The 16,872-nt window shown below is 44.5% G+C and overlaps 1 protein-coding gene across 1 annotated transcript; it reads left to right on the forward strand.

Annotated features, from left to right (window-relative positions):
• The first annotated feature begins 301 nt into the window (after window positions 1–301).
• On the forward strand, window positions 302–14,124 carry LOC149277579 (bridging integrator 3 homolog). The gene is made up of 9 exons (XM_089502735.1): window positions 302–309; window positions 8,621–8,666; window positions 9,041–9,081; window positions 9,273–9,334; window positions 9,425–9,561; window positions 10,197–10,237; window positions 12,614–12,755; window positions 13,653–13,787; window positions 13,978–14,124. The coding sequence occupies exons 1-9, from the start codon at window positions 302–304 to the stop codon at window positions 14,122–14,124; spliced, it is 759 nt and encodes a 252-aa protein (XP_089358861.1).
• Window positions 14,125–16,872: the final 2,748 nt, after the last annotated feature.

A 16,872-nucleotide genomic window follows, 5' to 3' on the forward strand; every position in this document is an offset into this window, starting at 1 on the left:
GCTGCACAAAGATTTCATAATCAAACTGCATTAAACAGAATAGTAATTATCAAGCAGACATTATATCACTATGGAACGTATTGTGCTTTTCACCCAGCGTATGCAAACGCGTGCTCACTAGGTGCCGAATGCGGTTACTATGGACACGCACATAGCTCCCTTCCTCGCCTTCCATTGGATGCCGGTGAGAAGGTGTAACTTCCGTCCGACTTGGCTGTCTCGAGGAACCCGGAAGTGAGTGGAAAGGGACATTAACGAAGGGAAATTCTTGATAGCTGCCGTACCCGGGACTCTGGCAAAGATGAACTGGTGAGAGGATACGCTAATAAAGTTCACATCTGTGTTCGTTTTATGATAAATAACGATGTTTAAGTTCATGTTTACAGATGTTTATGCTTTGGCCAAACTTGTGAGAGGTGTTTTGAATATACGTCACTCATAGTCAGTGCTTACACATCTAAAATGTAAACAGGAAGGCGAACACTGGACTTAGCTTTTCATGATCCGGTTCTCTTTTATTTTATTAAGGTCTTTCAAATTCTGTGTAGTGGTGGAATTTTTATTAATAATAATATTATACTTTATATGAATTTGCCAGGGCATTAATTGTGTCAGTTCATTATCCAAGTGAAACAATCAGTACACATTTTATAGAAATCCTATAATTTTTTAATAAAATATTGTAAATCTGACTGGTTAGTATTAATTGATGTTTATAAAATCATATTTTTATCTTAAAATTTGTCTTTAATGGTCCTCTTCCACCTATACCAATGATTTCGACTAAATATTACAAAACATTACAAACATAACTCCCAGTACTGTCAAATGCCCAAAAATATTGTCACATGACGCAAAAGCAGGCATTTATAGGTTGTTGTCATATAATAGAGAAAATCATTGTATGTTTTTCTCTGTTTTATGTGTCTGTGACAGATCTGCTGAGGCTTTTTTTGCTTAACATGCGGTTATGTTTTATCCGTTAGGTTTGATGCAGTGTTTATTGATATGGCCCAGGCGTCTATCCACTAAGAGATGGGTTGGCCTGAGGTTAGAATGGTTGTCTAGTGGTTTTGTGTTACTGAATTATTGAAAGGACGATAAGAGGGGCTGATCCCCCGGTGTCCCTGTGCATCAGAGGGAGGCAAACAGCCCGTTCACTGGTGCAGTATGTAGTGTCTGTTGCAGTTATCTTTCCATCAGGGGGTTCTTGCTTGTGTTGGCTACTGCCAGGGGAGCGAGATATTCAGCCCAAGGGGCAAGTCCCGCCAACTAACTGGGAATAAGGCAGCCCAGAAAACATCGTGCAGACACTGCGCTCAAAGCGGACTATCCAGTCCTGTCCGGAAATATGTAAAAAACCTGCAAAATAAGATAAAATTTAATGCTCTAGTTCAGGGGCGTCCAACATGCGGCCCGCGTGACCTCAAGGTGCGGCCCGCGTAAGCTCGGCAGCCAGGGCACCTGGAGCCCTGCTACTTACGTGTGGGAGGGCCTTTTGTACTGCACAGAGGAAGCAGGAATAACATGACTCTGCTCCAGTCCTGCTTCCTCTGTGCAGTTCCAGAGAACGCAGAGAGAGGCCGCGCCCCCTGCTGAAGTCTGTGAGCGGCATCGAGGAGCTGCAGTGCAGGTAAGGGGGTGGGGAGAGTGTTTGAATGAGAATGCGTGATTGAGGGAATGAATGAGTATATGAATGAATGTGTGTGTGATAGCGTGGATGTGTAAGTGCTGGAACCTAGGCATGGAGGGACAGTGATTGCTGTTAGCAATCACACTCCTATCATGCCAAGTCAGCCAGTACATGTTGAAACCTTGCTAGCTGCCCTCTTGTGTATTGATGCTGCCAGCAGTATGGGGTCTGCACATTACTTACAGCCACCCTGTACCAGCATGTACTGGCTGACTTGGCATGATAGGAGTGTGATTGCTAACAGCAATCACAGTCCCACCATGCCTAGGTTCCAGCATTTACTGGTTGGATGTGTAAGTGCTGGAACCTAGGCATGATGGGACTGTGATTGCTGTTAGCAATCACACTCCTATCATGCCAAGTCAGCCAGTACATGTTGAAACCTAGCTAGCTGCCCTCTTGTGTATTGATGCTGCCAGCAGTATGGGGTCTGCACATCACTTACAGCCACCATGTACTGGCTGACTTTGCATGATAGGAGTGTGATTGCTAACAGCAATCACACCAAGCACAGTCCCATCATGCCTAGGTACCAGCATTTACTGGTTGCCTGGGTATGATAGGAGTGTGATTGCTGTTAGCAATCATACTCCTATTACGCCAAGTCATATTGCTAATTTTTTGTCCAATTGTGGTGTTACCTACTTTTATTAAAAATTTGAGTTTTTATTATTATTTCTAAAGGTGGGGGGTCATTTTCGGTTTTGGCTAAGTGAACCATGAATGTTTTGGTCCAGAAGTTTCATTTTGGTGCATCCCTAGAATAAATAGAAGTATTTCATTTTAAATTATCCTGAATTTGTAGTCACAAAACTTTCTAGGCCCAGAAATCAGTGAGAGGAAAAGTAAAGGTTTTGTGTCATTTACTTTATTTTAATCTGCATATTTTATTAAAGGCCATATTTTCTCACAGTGAAAAATGAGTGCGGCCCTCGCACGTATACAATTCTGATGAAGTGGCCCACTGCAGAAAAAACTTGGACACCCCTGCTCTAGTTGGTTTTTGTTTTTTTTTACTTTAGACACCATGGTGGCTACACATGGATTTGCGAGTAAAGCATGACAAACAAAAAGCATCAGATAGTTGCCCAAACTTTAGATAAGAGCAGCCTGGGGGGCATTTGCTCCTTTGCCCCCCCTTTGCAGCCCTCCACTGGGAGCTACAAGTTTCCCCTGAGCTCATGTGACAAATTCCCATTAAAGTTGATGGGAACTCAACACAGATCATGGATACTAAGTAACTGGTGAAGCACTCCAACTTGGGGCATCAGCGAATACTACAGAGCAGATGAATTGCCTTTTAATAGTCCTGTCTGGATTCTACTCTGTATAGTGGGCCTTTTACTCAGCTCCGGGGGGCTTAACTTTTTATAAGGTGTACATGGAGTGCTGTTTCAGCTGGAGCGATACCTGAAACGCCAACTTTGCTTAGCGATACACTTGTGTTGCTTGGCATCGCAGGGGTTACGCAACTGTGCAGCATTCTTCTCTGCACAGCCCATTCTTGGATAGCTGGCCGTTCTCCAACGCGAAGAGAAAAATATCATAAGCAGCCAAAGAAGCTCAGAAAACAAAATCTCTCTGAAATGTTTCCTATCTTTATCACCAGTTGCCTGATTCACCCTGCAAGTGTTCTCAGGAATATGATGCAAGCGTTCTACCTACATTCATGGGGATCAGGCCACATCATATGATGACACAGAGTATCTACCTACATGGTCATTGCTATTATGCAGTAACATTTTTAGCAAAAAAACCCAACAAAAAACATCAAGTCAATAAAGATGGCAGATTTCATAAAACTATACATTTTTCAATGTAGTTTTACATTTTGCACATTTTTAGGTCTTTCTGATTATTTTTCCCTACCAATGCTAATTTTATTTGGCGGCATCGCCGTAATCTCAGTAGAGATGCATCGGAATATCCCTCTTTGGTTTCTTAACCTCTACATACTAAGAAAATGTAAAAGTAGAGTCTTTGAAAAAGGGACCGCTGAGTTCTTGAAAGCTTTTTGACTCTTCCCTATTACTTGATCTTAAATGATTAATCATATCATTGAACTGAAAACCTGTCCGTCTCTCCGGAGGGCTAAAACTGGACAGACCTGATTTCTAGGTATCATGTAATTTCTACCGGATGTCCTTGTTCTTCTTGGGTGGAATTGCAAGTAAATGCACACTAAAAAGGCTTCACTTAGTGATCTAAATTACGAGCTTTCCAGCAATCCCCTGCATTTCTGTGACCCATTCTCTAGTAGTGGAAGTAGGGGGCTCCGTCACTTTCTCTTCTTCGCTTATTAATGGGGATTTTGTAGCAAGCCTACGCAATAAGAAAAAACTTACTAGAATATTCGCTGTAAGTCTCCTCGGACTACAGTACATGTCGCAAGCAGTAGCCTGATAACAGACCTTCAGACGTTATTAGATCCAGGCCGAGTCACAGATTAGTGATGGCAGTTCCTCTAGTAACATAAACAGAAGCTCACCACATTTCCGCTAACAGCCCGGAGGAGCGGCACTAACTCCGTTATGCTGGCCGGTGCTTTCCCCTAGCTATAAAAAGTATGCTTTATGAGTGGAATTATTAGTTTGCATGGCCTTTCCCTGCGAGGATTCATAGAGCTGCTCCACCTCATTTGCCTGTTCCCGGTGATGCAAACCACTGACTCCATGGGAACATCCAAATACATCAAGAGATTAAAGCAAATACATAAAGAGATTAAAGCACAGGAGAAAACCAACCGTAGTGTAACATTAGTAGGTCTGAGGCTTAGGTGTCGAGGAACAAGCATTTATTCAGTTATGGTAGAGAAGTGGAATAGCCCTCCAGCATAGTTGGTAGACGTCAATATAGTGGGATATAGTGTCACGCGAGCACCGAGCACCGAGCACCGAGCACCGAGCACCGAGCACCGAGCACCGAGCACCGAGCACCGAGCACCGAGCACCGAGCACCGAGCACCGAGCACCGAGCACCGAGCACCGAGCACCGAGCACCGAGCACCGAGCACCGAGCACCGAGCGTCTCGGCAGCACTGACAGCGGTTGTAGGGAATGCAGTGTAGACGGTGTGCTGTCGCAGCCCTCTGTAACACCTGTAGTTTTGCTCCTATTGAAAATACTGGAAATTTGTATAGAAGGGGGCCAAATAGTGTGTATGCTTTGTACTTTTACAGAAAATAAGTTCGTTGTCCTCTCTGTGTTATGTAAAATCAACACTTCTAGTAGTTAGCAGCTGCCTGACTACTATGTCCATGTAACACAACACAAATTAATAGCATTCGGTGACTAAGTCTACCTCTATGCACCTATCACGGGAAGTGCGTGAAGTAGGACGCTCCAAAGAGCAATTTGATCAGTTTGACAATATATATATATATATATATATATATATACACACACATATATATATATATATATATATATATATATATATATATGTGTGTGTGTACAGACTAAAACATTGATTATTCTTTGTCTGTAATAACTATTTTTATTATATATATATATATATCACATAATATTATCACATAATCCCTAGCATTAAAATAGAACTGTATTTTTCTGTCCAGTAGGTGCTGGCCACATGAACTGTCTTGAATGGCTAGCATCTCACCATCTTCGCTATCTCTTCCCAGTCTGGGAAGGAGCGGGTTAACCAAGCGTTCTTTTGGGATCTGTTAAAAGCAGTGATATATATCGGTATATTTTCTCTGTGGTAGATTGTGCTTTCCACGAGTCCATCTGGAGATCTGTACTGTAAACAAGCTGTGAGTCAGGCCTTCTAAATATACCAAAGGCACAGCCAGCCTCCAAAAACCAGTCCAGCCACTGCTGCCGTCCTATTGGCTGCCGGGGAGATGGTTGCCATGTGCATCTCATGTGTTTTTCTTTTTTTTTTCCTTTTTAAATATAATTATTTTTTCTTTTTAATTATCCTCTGCTGCCAGAAAGCCGCCGGTGCCAAGGCTCTGGCACATCCCGTTTGGGTAAATAAAGTTTGGTGAGGGTGACTGAGGACTTTAGCCGCGAGCGGATTTAGAAGCGCAGGTGACCTCTGACCTTGCCCAAAGATACCACAGGGTACCCTAGCACATGTTTGTCAGTGTTCTGTGGTAGAACATTCAGGACCATGTGTCTTTTAGCTTTTCACTGGTGCTCGAGGATCTGCAGGAAAACAATACAGCCCTTCATGGATGCAGCTTTTTATTTTTCCTGCTCTGATGAAATTGTGTACTTTCATACTACGTGCTATTCTATCTTTTGGGGGTTTATTCACCAAAATGGGATTTTTAGTAGAGCTACCGCTTCAGCCCATGGACTTCACCGTGCAGTATGACACTCACCCTGCAGTATGACACTCACCCTGCATAATGCATATCGGTGAGATTTCCTTGATTGTAGTGTGCATTGTGCACGAGAAACTTGCCAGGTTTTTATGAATGCTGCTGCCAGGCTTATCTTCCTTACTCATCTCTCTACTCATCCTCTGTCAAACTCTTCATTGGCTTCAATTTGAATTCGTGATTTTCACCTACAGAACTCTCCATGGTGGTCCCCCTACCTACATCTCCTCCCCTTTTATTCTAATACATTCCATAGTTTACCAAGGGCAGTATGATAAGGAGTCAGGTGTTTGTGAAGTAGATTGGGCTACAATTCCTGAGCTAGAACTCATATAAATGGCTGATATACAGCTGCCTGAAAAAAATATTTTGTAAAAAGAAGGACTTTAAAAAATAAAATGCAGGGACTTCCCTCTTAAGACTCGGTTCCTTAGCAAAGCATATCAACTAACCACACACCCTTCCACCCACCTATCTTTGCCTCACCATTCCTAGTCTCAGTCCTGCTGTCAGGCGTCTCCCATCATCTAAACTTCAATCAGGCTTTATTTTTATCCAGTAGTATCTTTTGGTTAAACAGTGAAAACACTGGGATACGGTCGTGTGATTGGTCTACCTCAAAGACGTTCACTTCCCCCCTTCTAGATTGTAAGCTCCTTTAAACAGAGCCCTCCTCACCTTTTGTTTCTGATGCACCACATGTTATGTGCTGTTTATCCGTTGTACAACGCTGCCGCTGCAGAACATGAATGCTCTATATTAATCAATAAATAATAATATGTTTTGGCCCTTCATAAAACGTGTGTGGGTTTTATTCTTCACAGCCTGTTCACAAAAGGCAGAGATAGAAGATTGATGGGCAACACAGTTCATATCTTAAATTGCAACATTTTGGGCCCTTGCTTATTAGTTTTTATATAGTTTTAAATCCATCTTATAGACTCCTTGCAATATAGTTTACTGTGGAGTAACCTGTGGCCCCTTCATTAATGTCTTCTGATAAAACGAGGACCATTGTTGGTCCTTGCGGACAGTTTGTAAGCTATTGTACTTGTGTGGCTGAAATTGCTGCTGTTCCTCTCCATGTCTGACTCCACTGAATCCAACTTTAAACCATCGACCGTTGACTCAATGTGTCACACTAGCTCAGAGACTTCACTTCAGCAAGCACCGTATCTTATTAAAATGAAGGTCCCCCGAACGTGACTGGTCTGTCTTAAAACGCTTAACGCAACATTTGTCCATGGAATCTTCGCTCGATCACCGTATCACAATGCAGCAACAGAACCTCGTTTCTTTTAATATGATTATCACACATTGTGCAGCGAGGAGCCAGCAGTCATCTCTAGGCTGGCTTCTCAAACTTATTCCGGACCGCTTGTGTTCCTCACACGGACGAGTGGAAAGTGTCTGAGGCTCGGACTTGGTGAGATAAATAACTATTCATTAGTGGTCAGACCTCAGTCTGTGTCCGGCACCCTCACCAATTTTCGCTTTCCTCCCGAAGCTCTCTTTTCCCCTTCCTGTGTCTTTTATCTGTTTATACCCTTCTCACCGTTCACAGCACCAGTTCAGCCCTTCTGATTGTAATTGAAATCAGTCTGATGTAGATTAATGTAAGATGCTACAGAACACAAGGCTCTGGTAGTAAATAGTTGGACTGCAAGTGTGTGTGTGTGTGTGTGTGTGTGTGTGTGTGTAAGCGTACGTGTGAGCGTGTGTGTGTTCCGACATTCTGGTCTACATAATTTGCAACCAGGAAGGGATGTTTCGTGAATCGTGACGGCCTCCTGGCAGTAGTAGTTAATGGGAAAGGAATTATTTTATATGTGTGTCACCAGCTAACTAGGGGTTAATGGCACTGTGACTGGACACCATCTCTCCACTGATATTCATGGATTACAAGTCCCATCAAGGATTTCGGCTGATAGGAGTTGTAGTGTAACAAGAGCTTAAGAGCCAGAGCCTGGACACCTCTTTACCTTGAATACCATTATGAGAAGTGGTGATCATGAACAGCTGGGGGGCCACCCCATACCCACCCAGGCCGTGTGCGCCATGCGCGGTGTTCTTCTGGCAATGAAGGGGTCCGTGTCCACATTCTGGGCCAGGGTAAACTGACACTGGAAACACGGTAGTGTGAATGACACTGTTTTGGGTCCTCCTGAGCCGTGACAATAAACAGGAAGGAGTCCAGGCCACAGGCCATGATTACCTGCCCATAATTACAGGGGTTCTGACTATACGCGGAAGGAGTGGGAGACAGAGCCAAGAATAAAGTGATCGGAAGTGCCCGGCCTGGCTGCATGTTACAGAACTCATACAGGGGCCACTGGCGATGGCCCCCCCCTTTCTTACTGCTACAACATGGCATGTCTGAGGAAAGCTGGTGGCAGCCATATTTCATGGACGCAAGACTTACATTGACCATGCATTGCGCATCAGTAAATCAGGGTGATATCTTCAACGACTTAACTGTACGTCAGCCAAAGTAAACCCCACCGGGGAATAAGATTCAAAACTCTGTTAATATAATGCATTCTTTTTCTTTCATTGACATGTTCCTTTCTGTCTTACAGGAACCCTTTTAAAGCAGGTCCGAAAAAACAGATTATTCCAAAAACTGTAAGTAATGCACTTATACCAATCTTTAAATAAATGAAAATAGACCTGTAACCGAGCTCCATACTTGACATGTGGATGCCAGTGCTAAGCTGTCGTCAGTCCAGGACACTGGCTAGAAAGAACCGTCCCAGAGCGAGGCAAAATGCCGTTTTTAAACAAGCTATAAACATAAAATACAGAACATTTTATAAACAAGCAATAAACATAGAATGTATGTGCAGATCATGTGAGACAAGACATTTTTAATTTCCAGATAAATTAGTTTTTGCCTTTTAACTTTAGAAGGCATGTGATGCACGGTTACATTGCTAGTCCTTTCAGACATAGGCCTTATAAGCGTGTGATGTGCAGTGACATTAACGTTTTGCCCGCAGATGGAAAGAGACTTCGAACGAGAATACGGCAAACTTCAGCAGTAAGTTACATGTGTTGTCTTCTTCTTAATCTGCAATCTGTCCCATTCCACACAAGTATGTTATAAGAGTGTATTCTTGTAGTCCTGTATCTCTCTTCCCACATCCAGCAATTGCTCTCAATGCCCTTTACCTGCTCGTCTCCGCTCCATCCGGGCTTATTTTCCCAAACTATTGTATTAACTGTCCACAGGCTAGAAGAGCAGACGAAGAAGCTCCAAAAGGACATGAAGAAAAGTATAGAGGCAGATTTGGGTATGCCCTCCGATTTATATCTTAAGGGTAATAATTCTAATCATACCCAAGCGCCGGTGTCTTTATTTCTTTTGTTCTCTCCCCCACCAGCCATGTCCAAGTCAGCTGTCAAAATCTCCTCGGACCTGCTAGGGAATCCCTTGTGTGAGCCTGATGCAGCTTTCTTGGAAATGGTGACTGCGCTGGACACTGCGATGAAACGCATGGACGCCTTTAACCAGGAGAAGGTAAAAGAAACAAATCCCTACGCATCTGTAAAAGGGTGTGTGAGGGGGACACGATGGTTGCTGCCAGGATCATGTTATGCTAATTAAATAGCACATGTTAGAGGTCAGGCTGGATCTATGTTTAAATCCAGAAGCATAGGAACACATCTTGTGTTATAATGTGCGTGTAAATGACAGCCTCGCTGTTGTGTTTCGAATAAGAAGCCAACCGCATCTTAATGTTGAAATGCTACTTATCAGGACAGGGTCCTTCAAACATCAATCTGGTCCTTCTGGAGCCAAGAGTTTACCTCAGCATCTGGGTGCACAGGTTCTGTGAAACCTCATACACCTTGAGCTCTATCGTTACGTCCCTAGAGATCTGGTCTAAACATTTTTAATCAACCTTCTGGGAGAACGGGCAGCGAGGGTGTTCTTTAAGCAGTATCACACAATGTGTTTTTGGATATACTTATAGATAGACAGTGTTTTTTTACTTGCTATTGCCCTTCATCTATCAGTCTCCTCCATTCTCCACCATCTAGTTCTAATGAACGAGTTTGGAAACAGTTTAGTGTGCTGCGTTTGTTTATTTTGTGCATGGTATGTATATTTGTAGCTTGCATGTTGAACGTAACCATTCATCTCCTGTCCAGGTGAACCAAATCCAGAAGACTGTGATGGATCCTCTGAAGAGGTGAGACAAATGTTGCTTGCTTACTGACACTTTGTGTTCTTCACCTGTATGCATGATACAAATGTACGCCTATAGATGAGGAGCTGGCAGGAGGACTGCTTGTGAGGCGTGTGTGTCTGCGGAGGGGCTGTTTGTGAGGCGTGTGTGTCTGCGGAGGGGCTGTTTGTGAGGCGTGTGTGTCTGCGGAGGGGCTGTTTGTGAGGCGTGTGTGTCTGCGGAGGGGCTGTTTGTGAGGCGTGTGTGTGTGTGTCTGCGGAGGGGCTGTTTGTGAGGCGTGTGTGTCTGTGAAGGGGCTGTTTGTGAGGCGTGTGTGTGTCTGTGGAGGGGCTGTTTGTGAGGCGTGTGTGTCTGCGGAGGGGCTGTTTGTGAGGCGTGTGTCTGTGGAGGGGCTGTTTGTGAGGCGTGTGTGTGTGTCTGTGGAGGGGCTGTTTGTGAGGCGTGTGTGTGTCTGTGGAGGGGCTGTTTGTGAGGCGTGTGTGTCTGTGGAGGAGCTGTTTGTGAGGCGTGTGTGTCTGTGGAGGAGCTGTTTGTGAGGCGTGTGTGTGTCTGTGGAGGGAATGATTGTGAGGCGTGTGTGTGTCTGTGGAAGGGCTGTTTGTGAGGCGTGTGTGTGTCTGTGGAAGGGCTGTTTGTGAGGCGTGTGTGTGTGTCTGTGGAGGGAATGATTGTGAGGCGTGTGTGTGTCTGTGGAGGGAATGATTGTGAGGCGTGTGTGTGTCTGTGGAGGGGCTGTTTTTGAGGCGTGTGTGTCTGTGGAGGGACTGTTTGGGAGGCGTGTGCGTCTGTAGAGGGGCTGTTTGGGAGGCATGTGTGTCTGTGGAGGGGCTGTTTGTGAGGCGTGTGTGTCTGTGGAGGGGCTGTTTGTGAGGCGTGTGTGTGTCTGTGGAGGGAATGATTGTGAGGCGTGTGTGTGTCTGTGGAGGGGCTGTTTGTGAGGCGTGTGTGTGTGTCTGCGGAGGGGCTGTTTGTGAGAGGTGTGTGTGTCTGTGGAGGGAATGATTGTGAGGCGTGTGTGTGTCTGGAGGGGCTGTTTGTGAGGCGTGTGTGTCTGGAGGGGCTGTTTGTGAGGCTGAGTGTCTGTGGAGGGGCTGTTTGTGAGGCGTGTGTGTGTCTGTGGAGGGGCTGTTTGTGAGGCGTGTGTGTCTGTGGAGGGGCTGTTTGTGAGGCGTGTGCGTCTGTGGAGGGGCTGTTTGTGAGGCGTGTGCGTCTGTGGAGGGGCTGTTTGTGAGGCTTGTGCGTCTGTGGAGGGGCTGTTTGTGAGGCTGAGTGTCTGTGGAGGGGCTGTTTGTGAGGTGTGTGTGTGTCTGTGGAGGGAATGATTGTGAGGCGTGTGTGTGTCTGTGGAGGGGCTGTTTGTGAGGCGTGTGTGTCTGTGGAGGGGCTGTTTGTGAGGCGTGTGTGTCTGGAGGGGCTGTTTGTGAGGCTGAGTGTCTGTGGAGGGAATGATTGTGAGGCGTGTGTGTCTGTGGAGGGGCTGTTTGTGAGGCGTGTGTGTGTCTGTGGAGGGGCTGTTTGTGAGGCTTGTCTGTGGAGGGGCTGTTTGTGAGGCGTGTGTGTCTGTGGAGGGGCTGTTTGTGAGGCTGAGTGTCTGTGGAGGGGCTGTTTGTGAGGTGTGTGTGTGTCTGTGGAGGGAATGATTGTGAGGCGTGTGTGTGTCTGTGGAGGAGCTGTTTGTGAGGCGTGTGTGTGTGGAGGGGCTGTTTGTGAGGCGTGTGTGTGTGTCTGCGGAGGGGCTGTTTGTGAGGCGTGTGTGTGTGTCTGTGGAGGGAATGATTGTGAGGCGTGTGTGTGTCTGTGGAGGAGCTGTTTGTGAGGCGTGTGTGTGTGGAGGGGCTGTTTGTGAGGCTTGTCTGTGGAGGGGCTGTTTGTGAGGCGTGTGTCTGTGGAGGGGCTGTTTGTGATGTATGATGTGTGTTGAGTTTTGTCCCAGGCTGTGCCTGTTTAACCCTCAGGATAAAAGCCTCCTTGTAGCCGGCGCCGGATGTTCACGGGGTGTGTCGGCCTCCCACACAGTAACACAATTTGAACCCTTTCCCGATGTGTGTTGCGTTGTTCTAAGGTCGCGGAGAATGTGTGCATGTTTGCCATTGTGCGTAATATGTCTTTTGTCCAGTTGTGGACGGATGAGCGAAATGTGTGCACGTAATTCTATAAAAATACAATCGCCCACAGATTATACGAGTATATATTTCCTACTGATCTAACACCAAAAAACCCCCCGGAATATGCAGTTTGGCCCTTTTTGAAGGAGAAGCTTATTGGGGTTGACTGTCTATTCACGCTTTAGCACATGTGATTAGAACATTAAGCATCAATGCAAATAAGTCCATTACGTGTGTGATTTGTTTCTTATACGATCTATGTTTTGTGACACAGGTTTAGCAGTGTCTTCCCCTCTCTGAACATGGCGGTGAAACGCAGGGAACAGGCCCTCCAGGAATACAAGAGGCTGCAGCTAAAAGTGGAAAAATATGAGGAGAAAGAAAGGACAGGAGCAGCTATAGCAAAACTGCACCAGGTGAGATAGGGGAGCGGGGCTTCTGTGCCAGGGGGAATAATAGGTGCCACAAGCAGAGGAGCTTGCGATTCGGCCTCTTATACCCTCCGCACCCCTTGTAATAACACACATCCAAGGACTGTGTCTTTGTTGATCTCTCTGCTCTTTTATGCGACTACATAAAGTCCTAGGGATTTCCGTACCTTCTTATGACATCATAACCTAGCACCCAAGGCAAGGAGCAGATAGATGGGGAGCTGAAGACAGATCTGTGCTAGGACTTTGTGCCTTCCGTTAGACCCCTCCGGATGCTGAATCTCCTTCCAGACCATGCATAATAATAATCATAATGAAAAGTGAGAAGGGGTGAGCAGGACACCTCCCATTGTCTACTTAACCTACTGAATGTTGTTTTCTTATCATTGAGATCACTATCTTTCACGCAACTTGCACTTAACCTTTTCATATTTCTTTTGTCTGCTTTGTTCGCTTTTTGTCCCAAGTATCATGTGATGAAATAGGTGTGTGTGTGTGGTATGTGTGAAATTTCACTAGCCGTTTGTGTGTGGATTACATCATGAAGGCACAGTAGCACGCCGCATATTCCAAAATGAAACATTACGCATGGCGGCAGCGTGGGGGATGTGCATGGCGACTCAACTGGAGTCCAACATGACACCAACTCAACGGCAGCTTGACTGTTTGCAGATAGACGAGTTATCTAAGTCAAGGGGTTTCAAGTCTGTTAAACCTCAGTGAATAGAACGTCCAACAGCTTTATAGGAAATGTGCAACCATTTTTTAATCAATAGGTGGAATATTTTGTGGTGTCGTACTTCTCTCCGCAAATATGCTGCACGTTGATAAGCAATATCTGACGCATGGGGCTGCATGTTTACTACCTGCCTTATCCCACAGGCCCAGGAGGAGTTACAGCCGGTGAGGGAAGACTTCACTGCGAAGAACAGCCAGCTGTTGGACGAGATGCCGAAATTCTACAACAGCCGCGTGGATTACTTCAAACCCAGCTTCCAGTCACTCATCCGAGCCCAGGTGTGTGGACTTTGTAAAATCTTTCTCCGTAGCTCGTGGTCAGATATCTTGATTTGGGTAGGGCTTTACATGTTATTCAAGATTAATAGTCAGGCCCTCATTACCCCTTAAGATGAGGTTTTACGCTCTGCTTCTGAGCCTTATCACCCCCTGTAGCCAGCTCCACTCACGGTAGCCTTCCGTATTGCAGGTGGATTATTACACTCAGATGTCCAGAGTATTTGATGATTTGGCCCAGCAAGTGGACAAGGTTCAGCTGACGGACATTGAACGTGAGAGGGAGAACGAGGACAAGCTGGCGGCTTTGCGTGGACTCTCTATAGTTGCAGATGACTGATCACTGACACCTTCGTACCTCAACCTGTGGATGCCTGTACAGGAACAGAACATGATGGAGGACATTTTACCTCCAGGTAACCTCTCCATGAGAGCCCTCGGTGTCCAAATCAGGACAGTAAGGATTCTCAGAAGAGAGATTATCTCAGAGAACATTCATGATCACTACTGGTCAACTTCCAGAGACTTGGCTCAGGTTAAATTTCAAGGATGTTTGTAATATGTTGCTCCTGATGGTAACCCAACAACTGATTAACCCAACTGTCTTTAGAGATTGCATTCTATATGTAAGGGGGATACATGAGAAAGGTCACATAGCTAAGGATGTGGGTTAACCTCCAAGGTGCCTTAGTATACCTTTTGTGAAGCTACGTTTCAGTGGATTAGGTATTTCTTCTGTTACACAAGATGTGTATAATGTAAAAAAAAAAAAAAAAAGTGGCGTGAAAAAACACTAACTCCTTGTTATGCAAAATTCACAGAAACTATTTTTTTGGTTTTTTTTATCACTTTCTGTACAATGTACATTCTAAATGCATCTCCCATGTGGAAATCCCGTACCTTAACACCTTTCCTGTCTGATTCTGAGTGCAAGGCAGCTACTTGTTCACTAAGATTTCTATCTTATTTGCTTTTATGTTGGTTTCCGTCTCCTACGGCTTGTCTAATTTACGTGTCATCAAGCAGATAATCTTTGACATTATTACGGGGTGTATTGTGGGGATCTCTGCACTTTTACTCCTTTTGGGACGTTGGCGGCAAATCCACTCGCACCTTCCTCTTCCATAAGCCAATTGGACCTCTCCTTGTATGCCCCTCACCCCATGTGTCTCGTTTATTGTAATAAAAGACATACGAACCCTAAGGTGCTACCTCACAGTCCCTGTACGAGCAGCGAGACCCAGCCATAAACATCCGTCCAGTGAGCTTCACGTCGCATCTACCTGCAGGTTCAGTATGCCGATAAACCTTGGGGATCTCTAAACCGCTATCGCCAACCTGTGGACATTAAAGGAGAGAGTTTTGCGAGGATCCTTATAATTAATGGCGATGTTCACCAACTTTATTTCTTCCCACTCCGTGCCCCTGTTCTTTATCATTCTCTGATCGTTCTCTTCGACATTTTCCTTGTTCTGTGGAGATTTTTATTTGGTATTTATTTTTTTTATTATTGGTGAGTCTTTTATCGGTGACCACCAATCTCCAAGCGCTCTTTATTCATAGTCTTTATTACTATTATGGTGTAACATGTACTGTTTTTTTCTTCTTTACAATTAAGGTGAATAAACTTTTTAATTGTTAACTTTTTTGTTTGTAGTGGTAAATTTTTCATATTGATAATATCAATCCTATCTGCCCCAGAAATCATTCTGCTCAGAGTATGGTGGTTCGTAGGAGACCCTTCATAGTTGAAAAGATGCTTTTTGGTCGTTCTTAACATGATGTGTACACAGAGACGAAGCCTTAGAGATTAAGGCTTGAGGCAACGGCATTAGGCGAGTGGCACAATCCTGCTAATTTGCTTAAAAAAATAAATTGGCTAAAATCCTTCCTATGCTATTTGCTTTCCATGTTCCTGAAAGAACGCTTGCGAGAGCTCTGTTCCTTGGGCTAGTTAAGCTCTCACACCTCTATTAAGAAGAAGGGACTCCTTCTTAACTAAGACTTTTTACAAGTGAGCAACCAATCACAAAGAGGTCAGATGCATTATGGGAAATATCTTGGAAGCATAAGTAACTAGTAATAGCAGTTAGAAAAATCCATGGAAAGTAATACGTATTTATATGGAGGTCTCTCCGTCCACCACCCTCAATAACTGATCTGTATATTGTGGCCGTGATGGGTCACTAAATATCTCTTTCTCTGTGCTGTATTTTAATTTCTGGGTTTTATACTAATAATTCCTTTATTCTGGAGCTAAATAGTTGTATAAATCATGTGTACACGGAGAGAGTCCTTAATGTTTAGCTGTCTTTAAAGTGATTATGTTTCCCATCTATATTTTAATAAAACATTAAAGTATCTATTTTTTATTGTGTCACGCTGGGTTTCATTTTTACCTTTTCAACCCAAAAGCTGAATGTCAATATAAATAAAAAAGAAATAAACACAAATACCCTGACTTCTTATCTTACTGCCCGGTGGTAAACACCTGAATGCCTCCGTCTTAAATAAGATTGACACACATCAAGACATAACTGATAGAGAAGGAGAAAAGGGTTCTTGTTCTTAAAATCTGTTAGAAGGTGGAATGAGGATGAGATAGAAGGAGACGGACTGCTTGGGAGAGGATGATTTAATTGTAGAAAGGGCTATGCGAAGAAGTCAGGGTCCTTGAGATCTCCAAAATGGGGAGGATGGAGGTTTCTTCCAGATACAGATTGTAGGTATTAGGAGGAGAAAACCACAAAGGTCCCCTTTTTAGGTATCTTGTTAACTTACAAGGGTGCCCTAGGGTCCAGTTTTACACAGAAAAGGCAGCGATTACTTTGTTGACCAATATTTTCAGCAACATACAATCACACCAGCAGTACCTATTTGGATGCTACAGTTTTTGTGTTTCTGTCTAGTTGGAATGACCATAGGTATTATTAACCCCTTAATGACGGGCTCAAAATGCATTGTTTTCAATGGGTTTAGGGACGGCCTATTGTCCTTAAGGGGTTAAGTAAAAGGGTAAGTAGGTAAATAGTATATAGGTTTTCTCTCAAAACACACAGTTTCTCCGCTGTGGTTGATTCTCCTGGGG

The sequence above is a fragment of the Sceloporus occidentalis genome, unplaced genomic scaffold (genome assembly GCF_023333645.1).
Source record: "Sceloporus occidentalis isolate IW3139 unplaced genomic scaffold, rSceOcc1.0.p SCAF_209, whole genome shotgun sequence".
NCBI lineage: Eukaryota > Metazoa > Chordata > Lepidosauria > Squamata > Phrynosomatidae > Sceloporus > Sceloporus occidentalis.

Bases quoted from the DNA above. Each gene is read 5' to 3' on its own strand.
- LOC149277579 (XM_089502735.1), top strand. The intron at 8,667-9,040 runs GTAAGTAATGCA...TTTTGCCCGCAG, and splicing joins AACAGATTATTCCAAAAACT to ATGGAAAGAGACTTCGAACG. The intron at 9,082-9,272 runs GTAAGTTACATG...AACTGTCCACAG, and splicing joins GAATACGGCAAACTTCAGCA to GCTAGAAGAGCAGACGAAGA.